The sequence below is a fragment of the Chionomys nivalis genome, chromosome 23 (assembly GCF_950005125.1).
Source record: "Chionomys nivalis chromosome 23, mChiNiv1.1, whole genome shotgun sequence".
NCBI lineage: Eukaryota > Metazoa > Chordata > Mammalia > Rodentia > Cricetidae > Chionomys > Chionomys nivalis.
The window spans coordinates 14,199,031-14,222,732 of NC_080108.1; the positions used below are offsets into that span (position 1 = coordinate 14,199,031).

At 51.4% G+C, this 23,702-nt stretch overlaps 2 protein-coding genes across 3 annotated transcripts in view; one reads left to right on the forward strand and one right to left on the reverse strand.

The window, feature by feature from the left end:
• The first annotated feature begins 68 nt into the window (after positions 1–68).
• Cib1 (calcium and integrin binding 1) lies at positions 69–4,772 on the forward strand. Its single transcript, XM_057756399.1, has 7 exons — positions 69–290; positions 421–455; positions 1,917–2,025; positions 3,357–3,507; positions 3,622–3,740; positions 3,821–3,909; positions 4,541–4,772. The coding sequence occupies exons 1-7, from the start codon at positions 240–242 to the stop codon at positions 4,560–4,562; spliced, it is 576 nt and encodes a 191-aa protein (XP_057612382.1). The 5' UTR covers positions 69–239; the 3' UTR covers positions 4,563–4,772.
• A 554-nt stretch (positions 4,773–5,326) lies between these two features.
• Positions 5,327–23,702, reverse strand: part of Sema4b (semaphorin 4B) — a 41,018-nt gene continuing 22,642 nt past the window's right edge. For both annotated transcript variants that reach the window (XM_057756528.1, XM_057756526.1), the window contains exons 3-15: positions 18,565–18,728; positions 18,366–18,428; positions 15,703–15,801; positions 14,706–14,817; positions 14,283–14,396; positions 14,032–14,183; positions 12,092–12,273; positions 11,823–11,973; positions 10,813–11,023; positions 10,587–10,702; positions 10,201–10,367; positions 7,543–7,628; positions 5,327–6,979 (exon numbers count right to left, since the gene is read on the reverse strand). In XM_057756528.1, coding sequence (XP_057612511.1) covers positions 6,240–6,979; positions 7,543–7,628; positions 10,201–10,367; positions 10,587–10,702; positions 10,813–11,023; positions 11,823–11,973; positions 12,092–12,273; positions 14,032–14,183; positions 14,283–14,396; positions 14,706–14,817; positions 15,703–15,801; positions 18,366–18,428; positions 18,565–18,728 — 2,357 coding nt within the window. In that variant the 3' untranslated portion in view covers positions 5,327–6,239. The remainder of the gene's footprint in view (positions 6,980–7,542; positions 7,629–10,200; positions 10,368–10,586; positions 10,703–10,812; positions 11,024–11,822; positions 11,974–12,091; positions 12,274–14,031; positions 14,184–14,282; positions 14,397–14,705; positions 14,818–15,702; positions 15,802–18,365; positions 18,429–18,564; positions 18,729–23,702) is intronic.

Below are 23,702 nucleotides of genomic sequence, written 5' to 3' on the forward strand. Positions count from 1 at the left end.
TCCTCCCCCGGGCCCTGCCTCCCGCTCTCCTGGGCCCGCGGGGAGCCGGGAGCCGAGCAGCTGAGCCGTGCCGAGGGTGCCAGGGCACTGGACGCAGGGGCGGGCCCGGGGGCGGAGGCCAAGCAGCGGTTGCTGTGGGGACGGGACGGGGCGGGGCGGGGACGCGGCCCCGCGGACGGAAGTGAGAAAGTTGCCGGAGTCCCGGGGAGAGTTGGTGAAGCTGTGCGCGCACCGCGGCGATGGGAGGCTCGGGCAGTCGCCTGTCCAAGGAGCTGCTGGCCGAGTACCAGGTGCGCGGGGCATCAATTCTCGCGGAGCTCGCGTGCTGGCCCGCGCCGGGGAGTGGGGTTCGGGAGCCGGCGGCGGGGCAGCCGTGGCTTTCCAGCGGCTTGCTGACCCTTGTCTGGATTTGCCTTTCAGGACCTGACGTTCCTGACCAAGCAGGAGATCCTTCTGTGAGTGCTGTCCCAATCCCTGCCCTCCACTGCGGGATTGCCAAGGGAGGGGGGCTTTGGGGGTGCTGTCCTAGCGGGGACTTGACTGGAAGCCTCTCCTCCGAGGGTGGGGCCGGGTTTCACGGACATCAAGATCAGCGAATATAGAACCGGAGGCCCAGAGTGCAAGTCTTGCCCGCGCCGGGGTCTCAGCTTTGCACCACGCATACACTCTGTGTATCCAGGAAAAGGTGGGCTGTTTGAGCCCCGCTGGCCTCCTCACTGCTGAACTTCCTGTTATCTTCTGGAACAGCTGTGGCTCTGTGCGGACTTTGCCCTCTGGCAAAAGCAAGAAGCCTTGAGGAGCTGGCTCACCCTTCTCCCAACTTTACCTGTTTAAAATACAGTAACCAACCGTTAACGTTTACTGAGCCCAGGAGCCACTGAGTGATTCCCACATTACTTAAATCTTCAGGAGGAGCTTACAGAACAAGGAAACAGGTTCAGAGGTTTCTGGTAACTTGCTTATAAAGCACATTGTAAGTGCTTTAATGGCCAGGACGCTTGACCTAGGGAGGTTCCTGGTCTCCTCAATGAAATTCCACTGGGAAAGAGGTGGTAGGCGAGAGAAAGGGGTCCCTGGAATGAAAGTGACATCGTGTGTTTTTGCTCTTTTCTCCCCGTTGTTTAGGGCCCCTTACAGCTCCGTCCCTAACCTCTCCATTCTTTAGAAATCTTTGAAATTGTTACTGCCATTGTTAGGGTCCAGGACCTTGTTCTCCAGGAGCCCTAACCAGCTAGGCCGGGTGGACTACCTGACTCCAGTAGGCTGATTAAAGGGATAATGTTGAAAAGCACAGGAATGAAATGTATCCAGTGTGGCCACACTGGGAAAAGGAACACAGAGGTCCCGTGATAACCCCCTCCCTCTGAGTGAACCTTCATGTCTAGCTGACGTGAGGCTTATATTTAAATTAGGGCATAAGGTATGTGACACTAAGCAGTCTGGTCAGGATGTGATCTCTCCATCAGTCTCCCATTCTCTTATGAAAGGTGACAAGTCACTGGAACTGTGTGACACCCCATCCCCATTGACAGTTCCTCCTTGGCTGACACCAGGCTTCATCCTTCTCACATGAGATTCCTGGGGAGTTCCCATATCTTGGGGACGACTGGTTCTGTAGCCTGACAGTCAAAGGGAATGGCATGGGTATCTCTAGAATATACAGAGAGTGCCTGATCCAGTGTCCGCAGACACATGCTTTTCCTCCAAAAATACCCACCCTAAGAAGGGACTCCAGGCCTCTGCTACTTTGTGACTGACTTCTCTCTGGCTGAAGGTTACCCAGTGACTGAAAGTCTCAGTTATGTGACTTACTAATACACCTGGTTTCTGCGGCATTCAGAAATCAGAATGGGAATGTCGGAAACCCAGGGAGCCGGGCTACTTGAAGGCACCAGTAAGTTCCCTCTCTCTGCCAGAGCCCACAGGCGGTTTTGTGAGTTGCTTCCCCCGGAGCATCGGAGCGTGGAAGAGTCACTGCACACCCGAGTGTCATTCGAGCAGATTCTCAGCCTTCCAGAGCTCAAGGTTCAGTCCTTTCTCCACTCTCCCCTCTCCCCACGTCATCCATCCTGTCTCTGCTACGTTACTTAACTCTTCTTGCCATTCTGATTGGTTGGCAGCACATGCCACTACACCCTGGGTTCATTTTGATGATGGAATGTAATTGTTTGTGTGTGGCTGTGTACACACGTAAGTGCCAGTGCCCACAGAGTACAGAGGGTGTTGGATCCCCTGGTGCTGGAGTGACAGCTGCCCATCACGGGTGCCAGGAACTGAATTAGGGTCCTCTGCAAGAGCAGCACAGGCTTTTAACCCACTCCCCTCTTTTTAAAAACAGAAGTTTTGGGGATTGAATGCACGTCTTTATGTTTACATGGCAAGCACTTTACTGACTGGACTAACCTACCACTTCTTTTTCCTGATAGGGGGTTTTACTATGTAGCCTTGGCTGGCCTTGAACTTGCTTCAATCCTCCTTTCCCTGCCTTCTGAGCACTGGGATTAAAGACATCACAATGCCCGGCCTGCTGTGAATAATAATAATTAGGGTTGTTGTTGTTGTTATTATTATTATTATTTTGAGACAGGGTCTCACTGTGGAGTCCTAGCTAGCCTGGCTGGAACTCGCTATGTAAACCAGGCTATCCTTGAACTCTTAAGAGAGATTTACCTGCCTTGGCGCAGAATTAAACGCACGCACCATAACACCCGTCTGTTATGAAATTTCTATGCAAAGAGCCTGGCTCTGTAACAAAATAATTGTTCAGTTAAGTATATTTCAAAATGACCAGCGTGGTCCAGCTGGAGGGTACTTGCTTCAAGTAGCTTAGAGGCTAAAAACACTTGCCTTGTAAGCCCGAGACCTAAGTTTGACCTCTGGAACCTATGGTGGAAGAGAACGGACTACAGAAAGTTACCCTTTGACTTCCACACGTGTATGGTGGCATGTGCTCACTTGTGCGCTTACAGTTATAAGCGGTTCGTCTTGTTACTTTGCCTTGCTTTCCTTTTCCTGCCGACTCCAGTGGTGATATGCCTCGGTTAGACTCCCAGGGACCATCTCTGCCCCTTTCCTGGCTGACTTAGTGGTCTTTCCTGAGCCCTCCATGTCTGACCTTCAGAGGTTCTCCCCTTCGAGCCTGAACTCCATGAAGTGCCACCACTGGCATCAGCTTCCTCAGGTTCCCAGAAGGGACTCAGTCATGGTGGCACACGCCTGTAATCCAGCACTTGGGAGGTAGAGATAGGAGGATCAGCCTGAGTTTATCAGACCCTCCCTCAAGTTTCCAGCTGAGTTGGCTGAGCATGGCACCCAGGCAGTGCCCTGGGACATTCACGGAAGGCTTTCTTACCCAGGCCAACCCCTTTAAGGAGCGAATCTGCATGGTCTTCTCGACGTCCCCAACCAGAGACAGCCTGAGCTTCGAGGACTTCCTGGACCTCCTGAGTGTCTTCAGTGACACAGCAACCCCAGACATCAAGTCCCACTATGCCTTCCGCATCTTTGGTAAGCACCATAAGCAGGACCCCGTTCCTTCCCACACAGGAAGTGGGGGCCAGGTGTGTGCCTGCAGAACACGTCTTACGCATGTCCTTATTGCTCCCTGTGTCTGCCGCCTAGACTTTGATGACGACGGAACCCTGGACAGAGAGGACCTGAGTCGGCTTGTGAACTGCCTTACAGGAGAGGGCGAGGACACACGGCTCACTGCTTCTGAGATGAAGCAGCTCATTGATAATGTGAGCTGACTGTGCCTGCTGGGCCTGGGGTGTCGGGTGGAAAGGGTTGGGGCTGAAGCCTAAAGCCCTCCTCTCTCCAGATCCTGGAAGAGTCGGACATCGACAGGGATGGGACCATCAATCTCTCGGAGTTCCAGCATGTCATTTCCCGTTCACCAGACTTTGCCAGGTGTGACAGGAGCTCCCCTGCATTCTGAGTACCCATTCACTGTGGGATAGTTAAGGATGGTCTTCCAGACAGGACACACTAGGGACCTAGCCCAGTCTAGTTTTTTGTTTTTTGAGACAGGATCTCATGTGGCTCAGGCTGACCTTAAACTCCACCTGCCTCTGCCTCCCTCGTGCTAGTATTAAAGTTGCATACCACTACGTACCACCACGCTTAACCTAGACACTGAACTTCTGGTCTTCCTTCCTCTTCCTCCTGAGTGCTGGGATGTCTCATTTTTGTGGTGCCAAATACTGAACCCAGAGTTTCAAACATTTTAGGCAAGCAGTCAGTCTACTGAGCTACATCTCCAGCCCCTCAAACAAGAATCTTAAACTGTGGCAGTGCAGGTCTAAAATCCCAGCACACATCTGAGGCCAGCTTGGTGTACACAGGGAATTCCAGGCCAGCTAGAGCTCATTTAGTCACGGGAGAGAGGTGGGTATGATCAGTAAGGTCTGCACCACCTTCTACCAGAGAACCAAACACGGGCTAGGGTATAGCTCAGTGGTAGAGTTTATATGTTTAGCCCTGTGTCGGGCCCTGGGTTTGATCCCCAGCACCAAACCCAACTCACTCCTTCCTCCTGCAGCTCCTTTAAGATCGTCCTGTGATGGCTTCTGAACACCAGCATCCTGTCCAGGACCTTTCCACTGCTGAGATGTGGCCAAGGTCACGCCTGTGTGTCAGGGCCAGTGCCGGCCCAGCCTGGAGAGGGCACTGCAGCGTCGGCCCCCTGGCAGGGGAGGGCCCTCCTCCTCCCCCTTCTCATTGCTGTTGTCATCACTGTTTTTACTAATCGGTAATAAAGGGTTAGGAATGTTTGACTTCCCCGTATGACACAAAGCGGACTGGTCTCGTAGGAACTGCTGGTCATCCGTACTTTGGACACACTCAAGTACATTTCCACATGGGAGAACTTTGGCATGCCAAAGAAAAGTCCATTTTACCACATCATCCTCTGGAAATTTTAAACTCTCCAGAGTAAAAAAAAAAGTCCTTCCTTGTTCCCTGAACTGCATGCGGACAAAAGAGAGTCACCCTGCTAAGAACTACACCTGACCAGGTGACAGCAGGCAGCCTTGAGAAAAAGGCTTGGGACCCCGGGAAGACGGAACTTTACAAAGCAGAGCCAGGCTGGGGAGATTGCTCACTTGGTCAAGTGTCTGCCTCAGAAGCATGAGGACCTCATTCCTTAAGTCCCAGTGCTGAGGAGGTAGAGACAGGAGGACCCCCGGGGCTTGCGGGCCAGCCACTCTATTCTAAGGGTGAACTCCAAGCTAATGAAACCCCGTGTGAAGAAAGGAGCGCAGTTCCTAAGGGTGACAGCCTCTGGTCCCCACATACACACAAAGTCCTTCCAGAGTCAGGGCCACGATTAACTAGAATTCGTCAAGATTTTATTTAAAAAAGAAAGTAAAGTGCATCTTATTAAAAAAATATAAAACCCATGTAAATTCAGGGTCCTTGTGATGGGCAGTATCCCTTAGACTAAGTGACAGACAGGGCAGGGTGACCTAGGAGTGGGAGAAGATAAGAGTTCAACAGTCCCGTGCAGGAACTGAAAGACAGGGCTGGCGAGGTGGGTGGGGTTTCCCATGGTTCTCTGGGAAAAAGGCAGCAGGCAACAAACAGTCTTCTATCGTGAACTCCCCTGGGGTCACTCCCTTGTTCTCTTGAGGCCACAGCCTGATACAGGCCTGGTAAGTCCAGGAACTGGGACTGGGCCCAGGTCCGGTGAGGAGGGCTGCAGAGCCAGCGTAGCCCTCGGGTCCCTGAGGTGGTAGGGTGTCAGCAGCCACAGATGCGTCCTTGGTGGGCTGGAGCTGGATCAGGGCCCCTGCTCTGCACTGAGAAAGGGTAGCCCAAGGTGGCAGAGTAAGGCGGAAGGTAGGACAGGCCAGTCGGGGAAGGAGTCTCAATGCCATCTCACACAGCCACTCTGGCTAAGTGTCCAAGACTCCAGGCAGGCTGGAGTGGCTGTGGCTGTGTCGTTTCCTCCGTCTCTGTCTTCTTCCCTCTTGCTCTGGCTTCACAGTTGCGGTTGTCTTTTAAACAAAGGGCTCAGTTTAAGTAGCAGAGTTCTGCCACAGGACAAGCCCTCTGGCCCCTGGAGGCAGATCCATCTTCGGCCAGGCACTGGAACCAGCTGGCTGGGCTGTCGGGGCTGTGATACCAGCTGCCTCCCAGGCAGGGTACCATGGTTGTGTTCTGTGAGAAGCAGAGGTCTAGCTGACCTCCACTGAACATTCACAGCCCGAGGCCAGGGTGGCCACATATCAACTCAGCCCTCATACCACAGAGTCTCGGATTTCAGAGCCCAGGCGAACTCGGGGCCGGGGGCACATGGGAGACACCTCCACAAAGCTGTCCTGGATACTCAGTGGCCTCTTCTCAGACTCAGTAAAGACTCGGGGCCCTGGGGAGCTATCCGACAGGGCCTGGTAGCCTCGGTGGTCAAGCGGGGTGCTAGGAGGGCCCACACCATTGAGTGGCCGAGTCTCAGGAGGGAGCACTATAGGGCGAGTCTTGGGGGACACAGTGGCACATTCGCCCTGCTTTAGGAAAAGCTTCATGCAATCCCGATGTCGGTAGAGAAAGAACAGAGCTACAAGCACCACGGCAGACCCAAACAGAACGCACATCACCAGGAACTCATTCCAGTATGACTTGTCTGCACCCCAGCCGGCCCTGCCGCCAGCGGGTGCGCTCACTCGTGATGTGTTGATAATGACCGGGACGCCATCACGCTGGTCCTTTTGGTCCATCTCCCCATCCTCCATCACCTCTGGGCAGTAGCTGGCCACCAGCTGCCGGAATCCTTCTTCTACTGACCAGCACTGGAACATCCCCAACCTCTGCTGGCTGCCTACCAGGAGCAGGTCGCCAGTGGGCAACACGCGACAAGAGGCAGAGGCATTGACAGGGTTCCCGTTGTATAACCAGAGCCGAGTGGCCAGGTTCGAGAGGAGTGGGCATGCCAGGGTGTTTACTGTGTTGGGCTGGATCTGGACTTGTTTACATGACTTGCCTGTGGGCAGAACAGACAGGGGTAAAAGGAGCCAGTGGCCAGAGTAACCCCAGGCTTAGTCCCATCCTCCTGGCTGTGCTCTGGTGGGTGCTATGATGCTGCGGTGGTTTGAATGAAAATGGCCCCCAGAGGCTCATAGGCAATGGCGCTATTGGGATGTGGCCTTGTTGGAGGAAGTGTGTTGCTGGGGTGGGCTTTGAGACTTCAGAAGCCCAAGCCAGGCCCAGTGTCACTCTCTTCCTGCTGCCCACTGGTCCAGATGTAGGACTCTTAGCTACCTCTCCAGCACCATGTCTGCCTGCGTGTCATGACAACAATGGACTACATCTCTGAACTCTAAGCCAGTCCCAATGAAATGTTTTCCTTTTTAGAGTTGCTGTGATCAGTGTGTCTCTTCACAGCAATAAAACCCTAAGATAGATGTTAACTTGAGTGATTCTTGGAACTGAGCGAGACTCACTATCTGGGCCTCTTTTTGTAGGACTAGAAGAAAAATCTAAATCTATAAACACCTGGAGTCATCTTCCAAGCAAATATGACCCACCTTTTCCAGGGCATCTTACCTGGTGGCACCAAAATCCGGGCCCTGGCTGAGGAAGCATTGCAGAGATCCTTGGCATTGGCTCCCTCAATGTCCTGGATCCATGGCCTGGGTATGAGAATATCTTGGGTAGAACCCCATGGGCCAGTGTTCCCTCCCCCTCTAGACCTGGACCACCAGATCCAAAGCAGCAGGGAACAGACTTCCCTGAGCAGTCTCCACCACCATGCTTGACTGGACATTTCCAGTTGTGATTATGTGTGTGCACATTTATGTGGAGGTTGGAGGACAACCTTGGTTCACTAACTAGGATCCACTGGGTGTCCAGTGAGCCCAGGGATCTGCCTGTCTCTCTCTTGCTACCACTATGCCTGGCATTATATGTGTATTCTGGGAATCAACTCAGGTTCTCATGCATTTGAAGCAAGTACTTCACTAACTGAGCTATCTTCTCAGGTCCCTGTCTACACATTATTACAAATAAAAGCCCCAATCTCCTTCCACTATAAAAGCATAATGTGCCCGGCACATGGGAGGCAGACACAGGAGACACAGAAATCCAAGATCATCTTTGACTACATAGTGAATTGGAGGCCAGTCTAGGCTACGTGAGATCCTGTGTCAAATACATCACCCCCATTAAAAACCCAAGAGGCTGAGGCAGGAGGATAGCCCAGCCCCGGTACAAGACTTTGTCTAAAAAATCCGAAACTTTCCTTTTATTTTTTCTTTAAAAACAAAACAAAACAAAAACTAGGATATGCAATGTAGCCCAGGCTAGCCTCCAACTCCCAGCCCTTCTACTTTACCTTCTCTAGTGTTGAGAGTATACGTGTGAAAAGAAAGATGGGTTTTCATGCACTAAAAAACTTAGAAAACTCAGCCAGGCAGTGTGGCACACGTCTTTAATCCCAGCATTTGGGGAAGCAGAGACAGACAGATCTGTGAGCTTGAGGTCAGCCTGGCCTACATAGTGAGTTCTAGGCCAGCTAGAGCTATACTGAGACGATCTCAAAGGAAAAGAAAAAAAACTCAACCAAGCATAAAGAAAAAACAACACTACAGAAGCCTCCCACAACCTGCTATAAGCAGCCAAGACAGAATTTTGGGTATGTCCTTCCAGGTTATCAGCTCCTTAAAAAGCTGGGTTGTTTTTGGTTTTTTGGGGGGCAGGATAGGGGTCAGAACAAGGAAGTTGAAACAGAGCTTCTTTTGAGGCAGTGTGTCTCTATATAGCCCTAACTGTTCTGAAACTCAATTTGTAGATCAGACTGGTCTCAAAACTCAGAGATTCGCCTGCCTCTGCCTCCCGATTGCTTGAATTGAAGGCGTATGCCATAGCACCTGGCTGAAACAGGGTCTTATGTAGCCTAGGCTAGCCTCAAACTTGTAATGTAATCATGAGTGACTCTGAAGTGCAGATTTCGGCCTCTACCTGCCTCCTAATGGGATTGATGGCAGAGCATGCACCGCATCCCCAATACTGAAGTTCCTGAACTAGTTTAAAAACAGACCCCAGATTTGGCACCCTCTGTGAAACAAGAATGAACTAACAGGGAATGTGACGCTTCCACGCTCCAGGCATGCATTAATTTGTGTCCCTTTTCCTGTAAACCAAAGAATGCTACAGATGAGACAGCCCATGTTTATTAAAACAATGAGACTGTTTGCTTTACACATTTGTAGACAAACACAAGGGCAATGTGTTAAAATTCCGCCAGCGGAGGCATGGCGGTGCTCAGCTTTGTGCGCATCCTGGTTCTCTCAGTAAAAAAAGAAAGATTTATCACCTTCATGTATGAATATCTACATGTGCCTAGGTGAATTTACATGTACCAGGATCTGTGCAGACCAGAGACCAGAGGGTTGGGTGCCAACTCTGGAGGTGAACTTACAGGCAGCTGGCTGTGAACTGCCTGACATGGGTGCTGGAAATGGAACCTGGGTCCTCTACAAGTGCAGCCAGTGCTCTTAACCGCTGAGCCATCTCTCCGGCCCCACAACCCTTGAAAACTCATTATGTCGCAGAGAAGGCCCTTGAATTTCTCATGTCTCTACTGTCTGAGTGCTAGGGTTATAGACATGCACCACCATGTTCCGGCCGCCCTGTTTTCTCTTGATCCTTCACAACTGTATACTGAGTTCCAGGCCCGGCGAGGCTACATGAGACCCTGTCTCAATAAAACAAAAAATAAACAACAACAACAACAACAAAACCAGGTACTGAGATTATAGGCATGCCCCCCATCACAACTGCCTCATCCTTTTTTTTTTTTTAAATTGAGACAGGGTCTCATTATGTAGACCAAGATCGCCTTGAACTCACAGAGATCTTTCTGCCTGTGCCTCCCTGAATGCTGGGATTAAAGGTGTGTGCCACTAAGCCAAATCCCTATTTTCTAAATAGACATCTCAAATCAAATGTTACTCTAACTTTTTTTACTGGTTTAATAGGCCGCACGGCAATCCATACTAGATGTTTCATCTTCTACCAAACCCTGTTCCCCTTTCCAGGCATGTAAGGCAAACTCTGCCTATCCGGCCCCTACTGACTTTGAGGAAAGTAGAGAACTGAGAAATAAGCACATGGAGATGTGGGTAGAAATGAGACCTTGCAGGCGTCCCAGAGAAGATGGGGTGCTCAGAGTCGATGAGCATCAGGGACTTTGGGAGCTCTCACCTGGAGGCCAGATCAGGCTGGTAGAGGCTGACGGGTCTGCAGCGAGAGCCGCTCCAGGCACAGTAGGGGTCTCGAGCCAGAACGCAGTCTCCGCAGCTTGGGTACAGGCTGCAGTTGGCTACCGGCACTTGCACCACGCCGGAATGGGAGGAGGCGTACAACAGCCCCTACACAGCCAAACACAGAGAGTGAGAGGGCAGCATGGGCGCCCTGTCACTCAGTCACACTAACCTCAGAACCTCACTACAGCCAGCCCAGGGAGTATCTGACAAGTTCTGCCCACGTCCTGTTGATGGCCACGAGTCAGGGATCCTTAACTTTCCATCTGGCTTAGGCAGGGGAGGGAGAGTTGGCTTGGTGCCAAGCTCACTCTATAGCCCACTCACCCCATGGCTGTCCAAGAGCAGGTTCTGCACAGGCTGGCCTCGAGGGAAGACCTGCAGCTCCTCAATGATGTGCACCCTGGAGCCCAGGGTCACTGCCTTGTGCAGGCGGCCGTCACCTGGAAACATGGACAGAGCTCAGGCCCTGAAGGAGTTCACTGCCCAGGATCCACCAACCACACACAGATTCCCCTCCTTCACTCAACCCTGCTCGGCTGCAAGCACTCACCAGTGCCCAGAAAGAGGACATCGTAGGTGTCGTGCAGGCCAGGTACTCGGTGCACAGCCACGCGCTGGTAGCGGGCTTGTGGCTGCAGCAGCAGCAAGCGGCTGCGGACCTGCCCGTCCATCAAGAAGTGGTCCTTGAGGAAGTTCAGCACTCGGTCTGGAAGCTGCAGGGACGAGCTGATCTTCCGTTCCCGGGCACTGTTGGTGATGCACTGAAGAAGGCAGAAACAGGACATGAGCAACAGGAATCAGAAAGGAGGCACGCCTCCACAGGGGACAGTAGTGGCCAGCCCCACACCACCTCCCGAGCTCCAGAACACAGTGCTGGTCCAAAGACAAACTGGACGTGTGAGGAAACCCCTTGCCAAATTTGCAAACAGGCCTCAAAAAGTATGACTCCTCGTCTTGCATCTAGTGTCTGACCCTGGGATCCTCAAGCTGGGGTTGATCGATATATCCATACAGCCAGTCACAGCTAAGTCCCATAACTGCCCGAGTCCTGTTTCTCCCTGCGCAAGGGTTTCTCCGTGCCCAGTGATCCGCAACTAATGGCGTACGCTACAATAGCTCCAGGCCGATCGACATCAGAGTCTGAGACGGAATAGCTCCACAACTCCGTGTGGTATCTGGGAAGGGTCCAGACTCAGCAGTCCAAAGTGGCCAAGGCTAAGTGACAGAGATCCTTTCTGGTCCTTCCACCTACACCTGTCCATTCTCTCACGCTGCTTGTCAGCATCACCTCCCAGTCAAACTGTTGGCACTCATATCCTGGTGGTCTACTGGGTTCCAAGCAAGTAAGAAAGGACTATTACCTATGATCTGGTCATCTAGTCATTTGATAATTAGATAAGGAGGACTTGGCAGAGTCTGGGATGGACAGAGTAAAGGGACATTGATAGTATTGTACAATATCGTGCAAAGCTGGGTATGGTGGCATCCTCCTTGTAATCCTAGGACTTAGGAGGTGGAGGCAGGATGATCAGGAGTTCAAAGTCAACTACTGATACCCACCGCTCCAGGCCGGGGCGTGGGCACCGAGTGTGTCTCAGTGTACCACTGCTGTGTCTCTCTGTTCACTTTCTTGTACAGGCCATCAAAGGCCTTCTGCACGTCATTCATGGTGAAGACACAGATGGCAGAGCCCTCTGTGGTCCCTCTGTGCCTGCCGAAGAAACAGCCAAATTAATTCCGAGTTGGGAATCAGGGTTCAAGACTGGGTCAGTGGGGTCTAGCCATTCTTTACCCTCCTGTCCCCAGCTAAATCCTATCATCTCACTCACCACTGGGAGGTGAAGACCCCATAGAAAAGAGTCTCGTGCCAGTCCTGGGGGCTGGGGCTCAGGGTGAAGACATCTTGTAGCACGTTAAAGGGGAAGCCATCATCGGGCCGGGAGCACAGGAGTTGAGCCTTGAGGAAGGAGGTCCAGCGCTGCTGCAGTACCCGCTCCCCACCCTCATCGCCCTGGGAAGAGAAGAGGGGCCGCTGGCTTAGTCACAGACCACGGGCCGCAGCGGGAGGCACGGGTGGTGCCTTGCCAGCCCTCCTCAGCAGCAGCTGAGACAGACACAGGAATGAAGAACACGAAAAAGCCAAGACAGACATGCAACCAAAATTGAGAAAACTTAGGAAGGAGTGTGTGCTTCTCATCATGAAAGTGCATGCCCTACAGTGAAGGATGAGCAGACAAGGACCGAGGGAAGGGACAGAAGACAGTTCAGGGACACAATGCCATCCAGCATGCCAGCATCATTGGGCATGCTTCAAGTTACTCAGGCAGATCACTAGTCTAGGAGTTGCAGCCAGCCAGGGAATGCAGTAGGACTTCAACCCATTAAACACATAAATGAATAAATAAACTATAATAGGGAAAGGAGTCCGTGATTGATTACTGAGCAAATAAGGAGCACCTTGAAATAGCACAACTCAGCTTTGTAACAAAGTTAATACAAATGCATCAGCTTTAACAGATCGGCAAAGAACACTACTGTTGACAGTGGTCCTTTCTTGTAGGGATGGCAGGTTATTACCAGGCTTGCCTGGAACTCACAGAGGTCCGCCTGCCTCTGCCTTCCAAGTGCTGGGATTAAAGGTGTGCGCCACCACCGGCCAGCTTGGACCCTAAGAGCTTTCCATGGCAGAACTTAACTCACACGACAGCTCTGATGGCAGTGGTGTTATTACTGCCATTTAACAGGCAAGGACTGCAGTCTGAACCATAAACCTGGATTTTCAGTTTTCAAGAGAAACCAAAGACTTCTTTTCCAAAGGGACGTAGCTCAGTCGGTAGGGCGCAGCCTAGTATTTATCATTCCCAACCTGAGCCCAGCACCAGGTAAACCAGGTGTGACAACACAAGCAAGTCGATCACAAGTTCAAGGTCATCCTGAGCTACACAGTAAGTGTGAGGCCAGCCTGGGATACATGAGCCCCTCTCTAAGAGAGGCACTATTACTATTAAGAAAGTTTTTAAAGCAGGATGGTGGTGGTGCACACCTTTAATCCCAGCACTCTGGAGGCAGAGGCAGGTGGATCTGTGAGTCTGAGGCCAGCCTGGTCTACAGTGCTATTTCCAGGACAGCTTGGGCTACACAGAGAAGCCCTGTCTTGAAAACAAAACAAACAAACAACCCCAAGTTTTTAAGATAGGATCTTGGTATGTGTTCCAGGATGACCTTCACCTTGCACCCCCAACCTCTCAGCTCCCCAAGTGTCAGGGTTTGGGGTGTCACTGTCACCGCTACCTTCAATGTGAGATTTTCTCAATTAAAAGGAGGGAGGCCAGACAGGCACAGTGATGTCCTCCTTAATCCCAGCACTTGGGAGGCAGAGAGAGGTGGATTTCTGTAAGTTCGAGGCTACCCTGGTCCACATAATGAGTTCCAAGACACTCAGAACTAAATAGCGAGACTTTGCCTCAAAAAATGAAGAGGAAGGACTGGAGAGATGGCTCAGAGGTTAAGAGCATTGCCTGCTCTTCCAAAGGTCCTGAGTTCAATTCCCAGCAACCACATGGTGGCTCACAACCATCAGTAATGAGGTCTGGTGCCCTCTTCTGGCCTGGAGGCATACACACAGAATATTGTATACATAATAAATAAATATATTAAAAAAATGAAGAGGAAGACGAGGAAGAGAGACAAGTAGCTGGTTGAGCTGTTGTTGGACACAGATGTGGGGGTGTCTTTTAGGTGGATGAACCCGGTCCCCACCCCCACTCACCTTACAGACTCGAGCAACTCGGGACACAATGGTGTTCTCAAAGAACTCAAATTCTTGGCCAGTCTCACTGAAGAAGAAGTAGATTTTATCGTCATCACCATTCGGGCTGCCCAGGCTCTCAGGAACGTAGGCTGAGGCCACAAAGGCAGGGTCTGAAGAGGCCAGGAGGGTACACGGTCAGTCCAGGAACCCCTGGGACAATGTCCCCTCCCAAGGGCTGACTGCTCAGGAGGCCCGAGGCAGAACCCCACCTTGTAACCAGTTGAGGGAGCTCTCAGTCTTGGTGGGGCGGGAACTTTGGCTTCGGGAGATGGCTGGGTCGTTTCCCTGGAAGTTACTGACTGTTCCAGTGTACAGCTCGCCATCTGCCAAGAGAATGTTCCCATGGGAATGGCTCCCTTGGCCCAGGCCCTGTGCCCTGCTCAGGGCCCACAGTGACCACAGCCCCATCCATCCCGCCTAGGCGGAAGCAGGAACTTGGAAGAGTTAAATGGGAGGGCAGCCCAGGGTCACTCAATGCCTGCTGGGAACCAGCACAGCAGCATGAAGACACCAGCTCAGCCCTGGGACACACATTGCCCAGAGCCTAGACACATCCCAGACTCAGTTCTCCTGCCCTGTGTATCTTCCAACTCCATAAAGCCCCGAAGCACCCAGCCTACACCACCACTTACCAACCACAAGGGCCGTGGATTTGAAGTTGGGGTCAAAGGGACAACGGCCCTTGCCATCCTCCAGGAGGACATTGCCGGCCTCATCTTGTGCTAAAGTGAAGCTCGCTATGTTCTGTGGGGGAGTAGATAAGTGGCTCAAGGCAGGGAACAAGGAAGTGCAAAGCAGGGAAGTGCACAGCAGGGACCTGTGCAGGTACCAAAATGTGCAGGTGCCAAAATGCATGTCCTCCTTACCCCACGCTCTACGTGAAGGCATGTGTGCATTGGGCACCAATCTCCAGTGAGCAGAAAAGAGACGAGGCTTGGAAAATAGTCCTAGAGTCAGGGAGAGCAAGACAGTGCAAACCCAGGGATTTCTGACTCCAAGGCCTGTGTTCCAAAACACAGCCTTGCCGGGCGGTGGTGGCGCACGCCTTTAATCCCAGCACTTGGGAGGCAGAGGCAGGCAGATCTCTGGGAGTTCGAGGCCAGCCTGCTCTACAAGAGCTAGTTCCGGGACAGGCACCAAAGCTACAGAGAAACCCTGTCTCGAAAAACCAAAAAAAAAAAAAAACCAAAACACAGCCTTAAGGCCACACTCTCTGCTCGAGGATGTTAGGGCAAGGAGGAGGAACACAGGGTGGGCGTGCACGAGACAATGCAAGGGCGAGAGTGTGAAGCACAGCAAGGGAAAGTCTGGAGGGCAGAAGAGAGCGGGAAGCTGGCCAGAAGTCAGGATCTCTGGACAAGGTGGCTGCATGCACCTCTCCCTGCCCTAGCAGGGAGACACAATAGGGGGTGGGCAGCAGCCATGATGATGCGCTTAGGGGTCTCAAGAGCCCACTGCTGCCTAGAAGCCTGCCCTGAGGATCCGTCTTTCACCAGGAGTCAGGGCTAGAGGAGGGCACCCCCCGCAGGAGGGCACCCCCCCCGGGCACCCCCCCCCCGCCAAGCCCTGCAAAGAAAGGTTGTGCCCAGGCAGCTGCAGCCAAGCCCCAGAGTAGCGGAGGGAACTCACAATGTAGGCACACAGGGGGCTGAAGGCTGCCGTGCCACAGGTGAGCAGGTGGCTGCTGTTGAGTGGCAGAAGGATCTTGATGTAGTTTTGACAGTCTCGCTGTGGGGAAGGAGAAAAACGTCATGTCTACAGATGCCACCAGGGGGCACTGCAGATGCCTCCTCCCCAGTCCCAGGGCCAGTCCTGGGGGCAGAGCCTTTGCTGGGAACCTGAGAGGTAACAGAGGGGGAACAATAGACAAACCAGCAGCTGTGGGCTGGCTGGCAGAGCTTTCGCGGGCTCCTCACTGCAGAAGATCCTGAAGCTGAGTTAGTTGCTAGACTGGCAAATGCTCCTTCTCTCTGGTGACCGGCACCCTGGGGAGGGGGCTCACCCCTTGGAGTATCTGGGCCCTCTTGAGACTCTTCTCCAACCCCGCGAGGAAATAGAAGGCAAAGCAGGAAGAACTGCTCAGCTCTGAACTCCTGGCACAAATGCCACCTCCATAAGGTATCTAACAGGAATTCCCAACTCGGTGACATCGACTCTCCCATTGGGTTCTTTCCATATTCCCAGAGGGAGGACCTCGACTTGGTGTTTCTCAAACCCCACACCTTTCTGCATGCTAAGCATTCAAGAGCCAAAACCCCAGAACCTGACCACTTCTCACCCCTTTTATGGATGGAACCTTGGATGAAGCACTGTCATAGCTTAACCCCCAGGGGTCTCCCTGTGTCCAGCCCCAGAGAGAACACTCTACTGTTGAGGAGTATTTTCAGGTGTGTTGCTTTTGTTTATGTTGAATTTGTTTAACTCTGTGAAGCTGTGATCCTTTGCCTGTCTAAAACACCTGATGGTCTAATAAAGAGCTGAACGGCCAACAGCGAGGCAGGAGCAAGGATAGGTGGGGCTGGCAGACGGAATAAATAGAAGAGGATTAAGAGGAGCAAGAGAACAAGGGGAGGAGAATGTCAGCGGTTACACAGCAGGCCATGGAGAAAGAAGAAAGGCATACAGGAACAGAGAAAGAGAAAAGCCCAGAGGCAAAAGGTAGTTGGGATAATTTAAGAAAAGTTGGCAAGAAACAAGCCAAGCTAAGGCTGGGCATTCATGACTAAGAATAAACAAACCTCTGTGTGTGATTTATTTGGGAGCCAGGTAGTGAGCCCCTCAAAAAGTCAAAAGAGTAAAACATCATACAACACTCTATCCTGTACACAACGGGACCTACCTATTTTTATTTCTGACAGTCTCGCCATGTAGCCCAGGCTGGCCTGGAATTAGTAATCCTCTGCCTTACAATTCACTAGAATTACAAGCAGGTGCAAGCATGCCCAGCTCAAAGCAAAGCTTTTAAAATACAGGCAAGACAGGAAGATCACAAGTTCAAGGCTACAGAGTGAGAACCTGCTTCAAAAACAGAGGGTCAGGGATGTAGCTCAGTGCCTAAAATGTATGAGACCCTGGGCTTGATCCCCGGTTCGGTAAATCAGCACAAACAAAGGCAAGGTCATGCCACTTCTTTGCTTAGCCTGACTTCCACTGCAGTCCAGAGGGATCTGCTCTGACGGAAACCCCAAGTCCTGCTCACTCTCTGGGTATGCCTTACCTTCCTCTAAATCTCAAAGGCTCAAATGTCTTTTCAGCATGCAAACTGCTTTCTTTTTCTTTCTTTTTAAATATGTATTTATTTTCATTTTATCTGTACAAGTGTTTTGCCTGCATCTATGTGTGGACCGCTTTTGTGCCTGGTGCTGTGGAGGCCAGGAGAGGGTGCTAGGTCCCCTGGAGTTACAGAAGGTTGTGAGCTGTCTGTCACTGTGGACGCTGGGAAATAGGTTGGTCCTCTGGAAGAGCAGCTCGTGCTCTTACTGCTGAGCCATCTCTCCAGCCAATTTTTCTTTTTCCATGCCCACCTTGTAAATTTTTTCATTCTTTTGTTTTTAGCTTTTTGAAATGGTGTCATGGAGTTCAGTCTGTCAATCTGCTATGTAGCCAAGGATGACCTTGAACTTCTAACCCTCCTGCCCAAATTCTAGGATTACAGGCATGGTTTTACTTTTTCATAATGTCTCCAGTAGCTAACACTACAAAACAAGTCATGAAGAGGGGCCGAGGCTCAGCCACGGCCAGAACACTCTAGAGTGGGAGGCGCTGGGTTAACCTCCACACTGCCAACAAGTACTTGCTAACTGAATGCAGAATGAAGCATGGCTGGGTAGGGGCAGCCAGGACTTGACCTGAAGTCTGCCTCGAATGCCACTTGCTATTTTATTTGGGACCTGCGGCTTCTGGGAAGATGGTGAGATGTCCTTCAGAAGAATCCTGTGTTGGGCTGGACCCCATCTAATGTCTTTGCCAAAACCAAACTAGAATCTGCCATGCTTGTCCCTTTACTGGAAACCTTTTGCAGACACGATCGCCACCTCACCCAGTCCCTGTTGGTGCTAAGGGTAATTTGGCACTGTTTATATGTCAGGGGCCCTGGACCCACTGGTTTATCCAGGGACATGGGCATGTGACCCCCAGTTTACAGGTAGGAACCGTAAGGCTCGGTTAGATGAACCTACTTGTTCAAGATCGCAGAAAGGATGGGGTTGGGGTTGGCTATCTCTAGGCTGTGCACTTCCCATAACACTTGGTTGTATCTATCTGCTCAGACCCCTCCCCGACTTCAGGCTTACCTTCAGGTCCTTGCCCTTGAAACTGCACTGCTGCTTCCTGTCAGCATCTGCTCGCCACAGCAGCTAAGGAAGAAGAAGGGGAAATAGGTGTGAGGGCATGGAGGTCTGTAGCGCCAGGCTCCTCTCCTGCCCAAAGCACCCTCTGATCTGCAGGCTGAGCTCCCCAGCCACACCTCTCCATCCACCTGCCCCCCCTCACCTCTTGGTACTCTCCACCGGGCAGGAAGCTAAGGTTGCTGTTAAGTGCAAAGAGGGCCTCTCGGGCCCCCACGTACAACGTCTTGCCATCCTGGCTCAACAGAAGGGCTGTGTAGTTGGAGATGTTCTCGGCCTCAAATTTCCGAATCGGCCTTTCTTCAGAGCCTAGGGAGAGGAAGACGGGCATTGCCTGAGAATGGCCTTTCCATTTATCTCAAGAAAGATCGAATTCAATCTGAGACAGGTTTTCAGGGCGGTCAGTGGCAAGAACCTGGGACAATAGGCTGGGTACAAAGGACATTTCTGACACTCAAATCTACGAAAGAAATGCACTGAGAAACAGGGGACGACATTAATTATAGCTCTATTCATATCATCGAGAAAGTGGAAACCGAAGAGTCCAAGGATAGGGGACTGGACAAAAAAATTATGATATTCCATTCAGTGGAATATCACACAGCTGGCAAAAAGCAATACATTAGAAACTCCAGAAAATAAGCAAACTAAGCTGTGTAAGAAATTCATAATCTAGGGGCTGGAGAGATGGCTCAGAGGTTAAGAACACTGGCTGCTCTTCCAGAGGTCCTGAGTTCAATTCCCAGCAACCACATGGTGGCTCACAGCCATCTGTAATGAGATCTGGTGTCCTCCTCTGGCCTGCAGCAGGCACACATGCAGGCAGAACACTGCATACTTCGTAAATAAATTAAAAAAATAAAGAAATTCATAATCTAGTTAGGTATGACGGTATATGCCTGTAATCTCAGCACACGGGAGGATGAGGCAGAATTAGAAGTTGGAGGCCAATCTGGGTTTACTTAAGTGGGACCCCACTTTAAGAGAGAAGGGGTCAAAATACAAAGCAAATTACAATATAAAGTCATGGGTTGTGAGTACATAATAGAATCTAAGAAAGGACAGGCAGTGGCTCAGTGAGTAAAGGTACCTGCCACCAAGCCTGACGCCCTGAGTTCAGTACCGGGGACCCAGAGGGTAGAAGGAGGGAGGGAACTCTCGTAAGGTGTCCTCTGACACCCCTGGTATGGCAGTATGCAAGCACACACACAAATAAATACTACAACAGAGAAGAAAGCTGGTACATTTAACACCCTCCTCTGACAGCATCTGACCAAAACAAAAGAAAATGCAAGGGCAGCCGTCTCCCTTCCTGGCCCTGCAGGGATACATTGAACCCCTCCATCTCAAGCCAGAGCCCCCAGCGCCCATGGAGACTTAGTTACCAGACAGAGCATGAATGTCCTCAGCCTAGAGCTCGGAAACATGAATGTGCAACAGACTGCATGACTGGGGGTGGGGGGTGGATGGGACTCTGCTGTCCCTCCTAGGAGCAAAGAGGGTCACAATGCGCCATGCTAGGGCTTGGGGTACGGCTCAGCACATGCTCGTCTAATGTATCAGGGCCTGGGTTTGATCCCTAACAGCACATTTGCATGGATATGCAGACAGAACAAAATCGAGGATTATATTAGACATTAAAAAATGTTAAAGGGGGCTGGAGAGATGGCTCAGTGGTTAAGAGCACTGACTGCTCTTCCAGAGGTCCTGAGTTCAATTCCCAGCAACCACATGGTGGCTTACGGCCATCTATAATGAGACCTGGCGCCCCCTTCTGGCTTGTGGGCACACATGGAAGGAATGCTGTATACATAATAAATAAATATTTAAAAAAAAAATGTTAAAGGGGGCTGGAGAGATGGCTCAGTGGTTAAGAGCACTGACTGCTCTTCCAGAGGACCAGGGTTCAATTCCCAGCACCTACATGGCAGCTCACAACTGTCTGTAACTCCAGTTCCAGGGGATCTGACTCTTTCATACCAACCCACATAAAATAAAGTTAAATAAATCATAAAAATTCTTTAAATAATAAAAAGATGTTAAAGTGTATTGCTGTTTTGATTGTGGATGACACTCAGCCTACACCACCATGCAGTATAGCCTTAGCCCAATTGGAGTTTGCTTGCTTGACTTTTTGAGGCAGCTCTGTTACATAGCACAGACTGGAACAAAATCATGATCCTCCTGCCTCAGCCTCTTGTGTGCTGGGGTGATAAGCATGCACCACCACCTCCGGGGCAGGCGTAGTACTTGAAGTGGCAAAGGCAAAGGTGGGAGGTGAGGGGCATGAAGGGAGGGCAAGGGTGACAGAAGTCTCACTGCTCTCAGCGGGAGGCCAAAGGGTTAGAGACGGAAGAGACTGCGGTGTGAGCCTTTCATGCCAGTGTCCAGGGGAACCTTGGTAGCCTGGGAACTCTCTACGACCCAGAGGTGACTCTGTGCACCAGGCACAGAGCACAGAGGCTGAGACAGTGTTGGTTCTTACAGCAAAGCCTTTCCTGCTTAATTAACATTTAAAAGGGGGGGTGAAGGGTGTGTGGGTGTGTATGAGTGCACGCATGCATGCGTGTGTAGGTCAGAGGGCAATTTCTGGGAATTGGTTCTCTCTTCTACCATGTGAGTCCTGGGGACTGAATTCAGATTGTCAAGCTTGGCAACAACAGTGCTATTACCCTGAGCCATCTGGCCAGCCCTTACGCATTTACATACATAAAATATATAGTACCACTGAGAAAATTTTAGGGCCTATTCACTGTTGCAGAAGATGAAATAATTAGGAGATATTAATTATCTATTACTAAAAATTAAGGTTATAAAATATGTCTGGTCAGATTATCTCATTTTATGGGAAAAAATATAAATGAGAAAAAAATCCAGACAGAAGAATGAATGAAGCCAAGTCCTGAAGCAATTACTAGAAGAACCACGGGTATTTTGGGGGGCTTTACGGTAAGCAACCTATACTTGCATAATGTAAAAGATATAAATTTAGGAGGAGAAAAAGAAGCAAGTCAACGCCCACTGACCCCCATCAGTGCGCTATTTATGCTTTGAATGACTAATGGGTTCAGAGAGAAATTATTTAAAAAATTCTAAGCGGCTGAAGACAGGACACAAAGACAAGCAGAAAGCAGCCCCTGAGCAGCCTCAGGCATGTCCCAACTGACCAGTGGGTCGGGACCATGCAAACAAACAAGGCTCCCAGAGCCGGGAAGCCATGGGGCAGCATGCCAGCCAAGCAACGTGGAGATGACTTCATGTGTGTTTGTATGTCCAGTGTTTTTACATACCCTCAGCCTGGTTCCAGAGAGGTAAGGAAACACAAAGCAAGAAAGTGGTGAAAGAAAAGCATTAAAATTAGGAGCAGAGAAAAACCAATCTGAGGAAGACATCTAAGCTAGAAAGGGAAGAGAGGTCACATAAGCGGGTCACACGGTCTTCACACAGCTACTAGGGGTGGGTTCTGCATTAAACACCAAGATCCCTGGTGGCCACAGGGAGAAGGGAAATGAAGTAACTTGGTTCTCACTATTCAAGAACAGGAAGACACATCAGTCCTTTGACGGAAGCCTTTCACACATGGCATGAGATGCTCAAGAAGCTCTCAGGAGGGCTTTTCCAATAAGCCTGCTGGGACACGTGGGATGGCTACCATCGCCAGTCAATAGGATGATAGATAGGGAGGGGCCATAGCTGCTCCCCAGGAGGTCTCCTTGAGGGTGGAAGGTGGTGGCAGGGAGGACTAGGAGTTTGAGGGGAATATGTGTGGCTGTCACCCTCCTGTAACCCAGAGGTAGACACATGGCTGTACTAGAACTCATGAGGAAAGGTCCTGAGGTCAGAGTTTGAACTCTGCCACTGACACCAGAGGCAGTCACAGCCCAAAGATGCCCTCTCTTCAAACTGCCAAGAGCCTCTTCTCCAACCCTTAACTCCTTAGTATCCAAGACTCCCAACCCTCAGCTCTTCACACTGGGAGGCCAGAGAAAGCTCCACCACCTCCCGACCCCCGAAACATCTGGACTCCAAGCCTTCCCCAGAGATTCTGAAACTGCTGGTCTGCAAGACAGCCAGCGGGCCAGCTCCAGTTGACTCGGGAGGAGGAGGCTGGAGAAGGCACCAAGCAGGCCTTCCCAACGACAACCACTCACTCCGCTGTGGTTTCTCATGTGTATAACTCGGATAACACAGAAAGTGCAGCTCACAGGAGCCCCACGCGACTCAGCGAGATCAAGGCACACAGCTCCTGCACCCCTTCTTTATCTCTTGCACCCCTCAAGGTTTTCTGAAAGCACAGGCTGCCTCTGGCTTGCCAAGGCTTATCTGCCTACACCGGAGGGCATTTCCACCTGGGTGGGACCTACAGCTCTAAACGGGAAGCCACCCTTGGGTTCCGTCCAGACACAGAAATGCCAAGAGTCCGAGATAAGCACAAGCTCCAGGTGGAGCTCAACGCCCCCTCCACTTTAGCCCGGGTGGATGGCAAGCTGCCCAGGGTCCCTCAGACAAAGGCAAGCCAGGTTGGAGGGGCAGCCTGGGTACCAGCGGTCCACGACCCCTCATGTCTGCTGGAAACACACAGAACAAAATGACCATGGGATGGGAAGTGGCACAAGCCCTGAAGCGAGCACAGGGCCGTCACAGCCCGCTTTCTCACGCGTGGAACGGCCCTCCATGCTTGCCCTCCTCTCTCCTCCCTTCCACCCTGTCTCAAACTTAAGAGCCATGGTGTGCTGATGAACCCAGCTGCCAGTGATCCTTCCACTCCTGCGGACAGACTTCATTAGGCCTTCCCCACTGGTTACCCCACAGGTACTATCAGAGACCAGGTTCCAATCCAGCCTCTACTGCTCAGAAGGCAAGCCACTTAACCTTTCCAAGCCCCACTTTCCTTATCTGCAAAATGGGAACAATAATTGCCCTCTGCCTCACAGAGTTGTTATGAGAAGAAACGAGATTACGTATGTAAATAATAATGTCCATAATAACCCACACTTACTGAGCGCTTCACTCAAAACAACTTTGCACACGTTTTCCCTGCGCTGGCATGGTGCCTGGCACACGATCAACACTCGAGTGGCTCAAAAACAAAATCCAAAAGCCCTGCAGGAAAATCCAGCCCAGCAAGCCACAGAGGGCAGGACAGGGGGGTGTGGCCTCCCTCCTGTGAGGTTACAGTGCCTGCCCACTCCACCTGAGCCTGAGCAGGGCACACAAGGGTCTCATGGTCAGATCAGCTCAGAAACGGGATGTGTGTTACAAGTCACAAGTGCTGTGACTGCC

Coding starts and splice junctions, on each gene's coding strand:
- Cib1 (XM_057756399.1), top strand. CDS start 240: ATGGGAGGCTCGGGCAGTCGCCTGTCCAAGGAGCTGCTGGCCGAGTAC. Junction 2,026..3,356: donor TCAGCCTTCCAGAGCTCAAG/GTTCAGTCCTTT, acceptor TTTCTTACCCAG/GCCAACCCCTTTAAGGAGCG. Junction 3,741..3,820: donor TGAAGCAGCTCATTGATAAT/GTGAGCTGACTG, acceptor TCCTCTCTCCAG/ATCCTGGAAGAGTCGGACAT.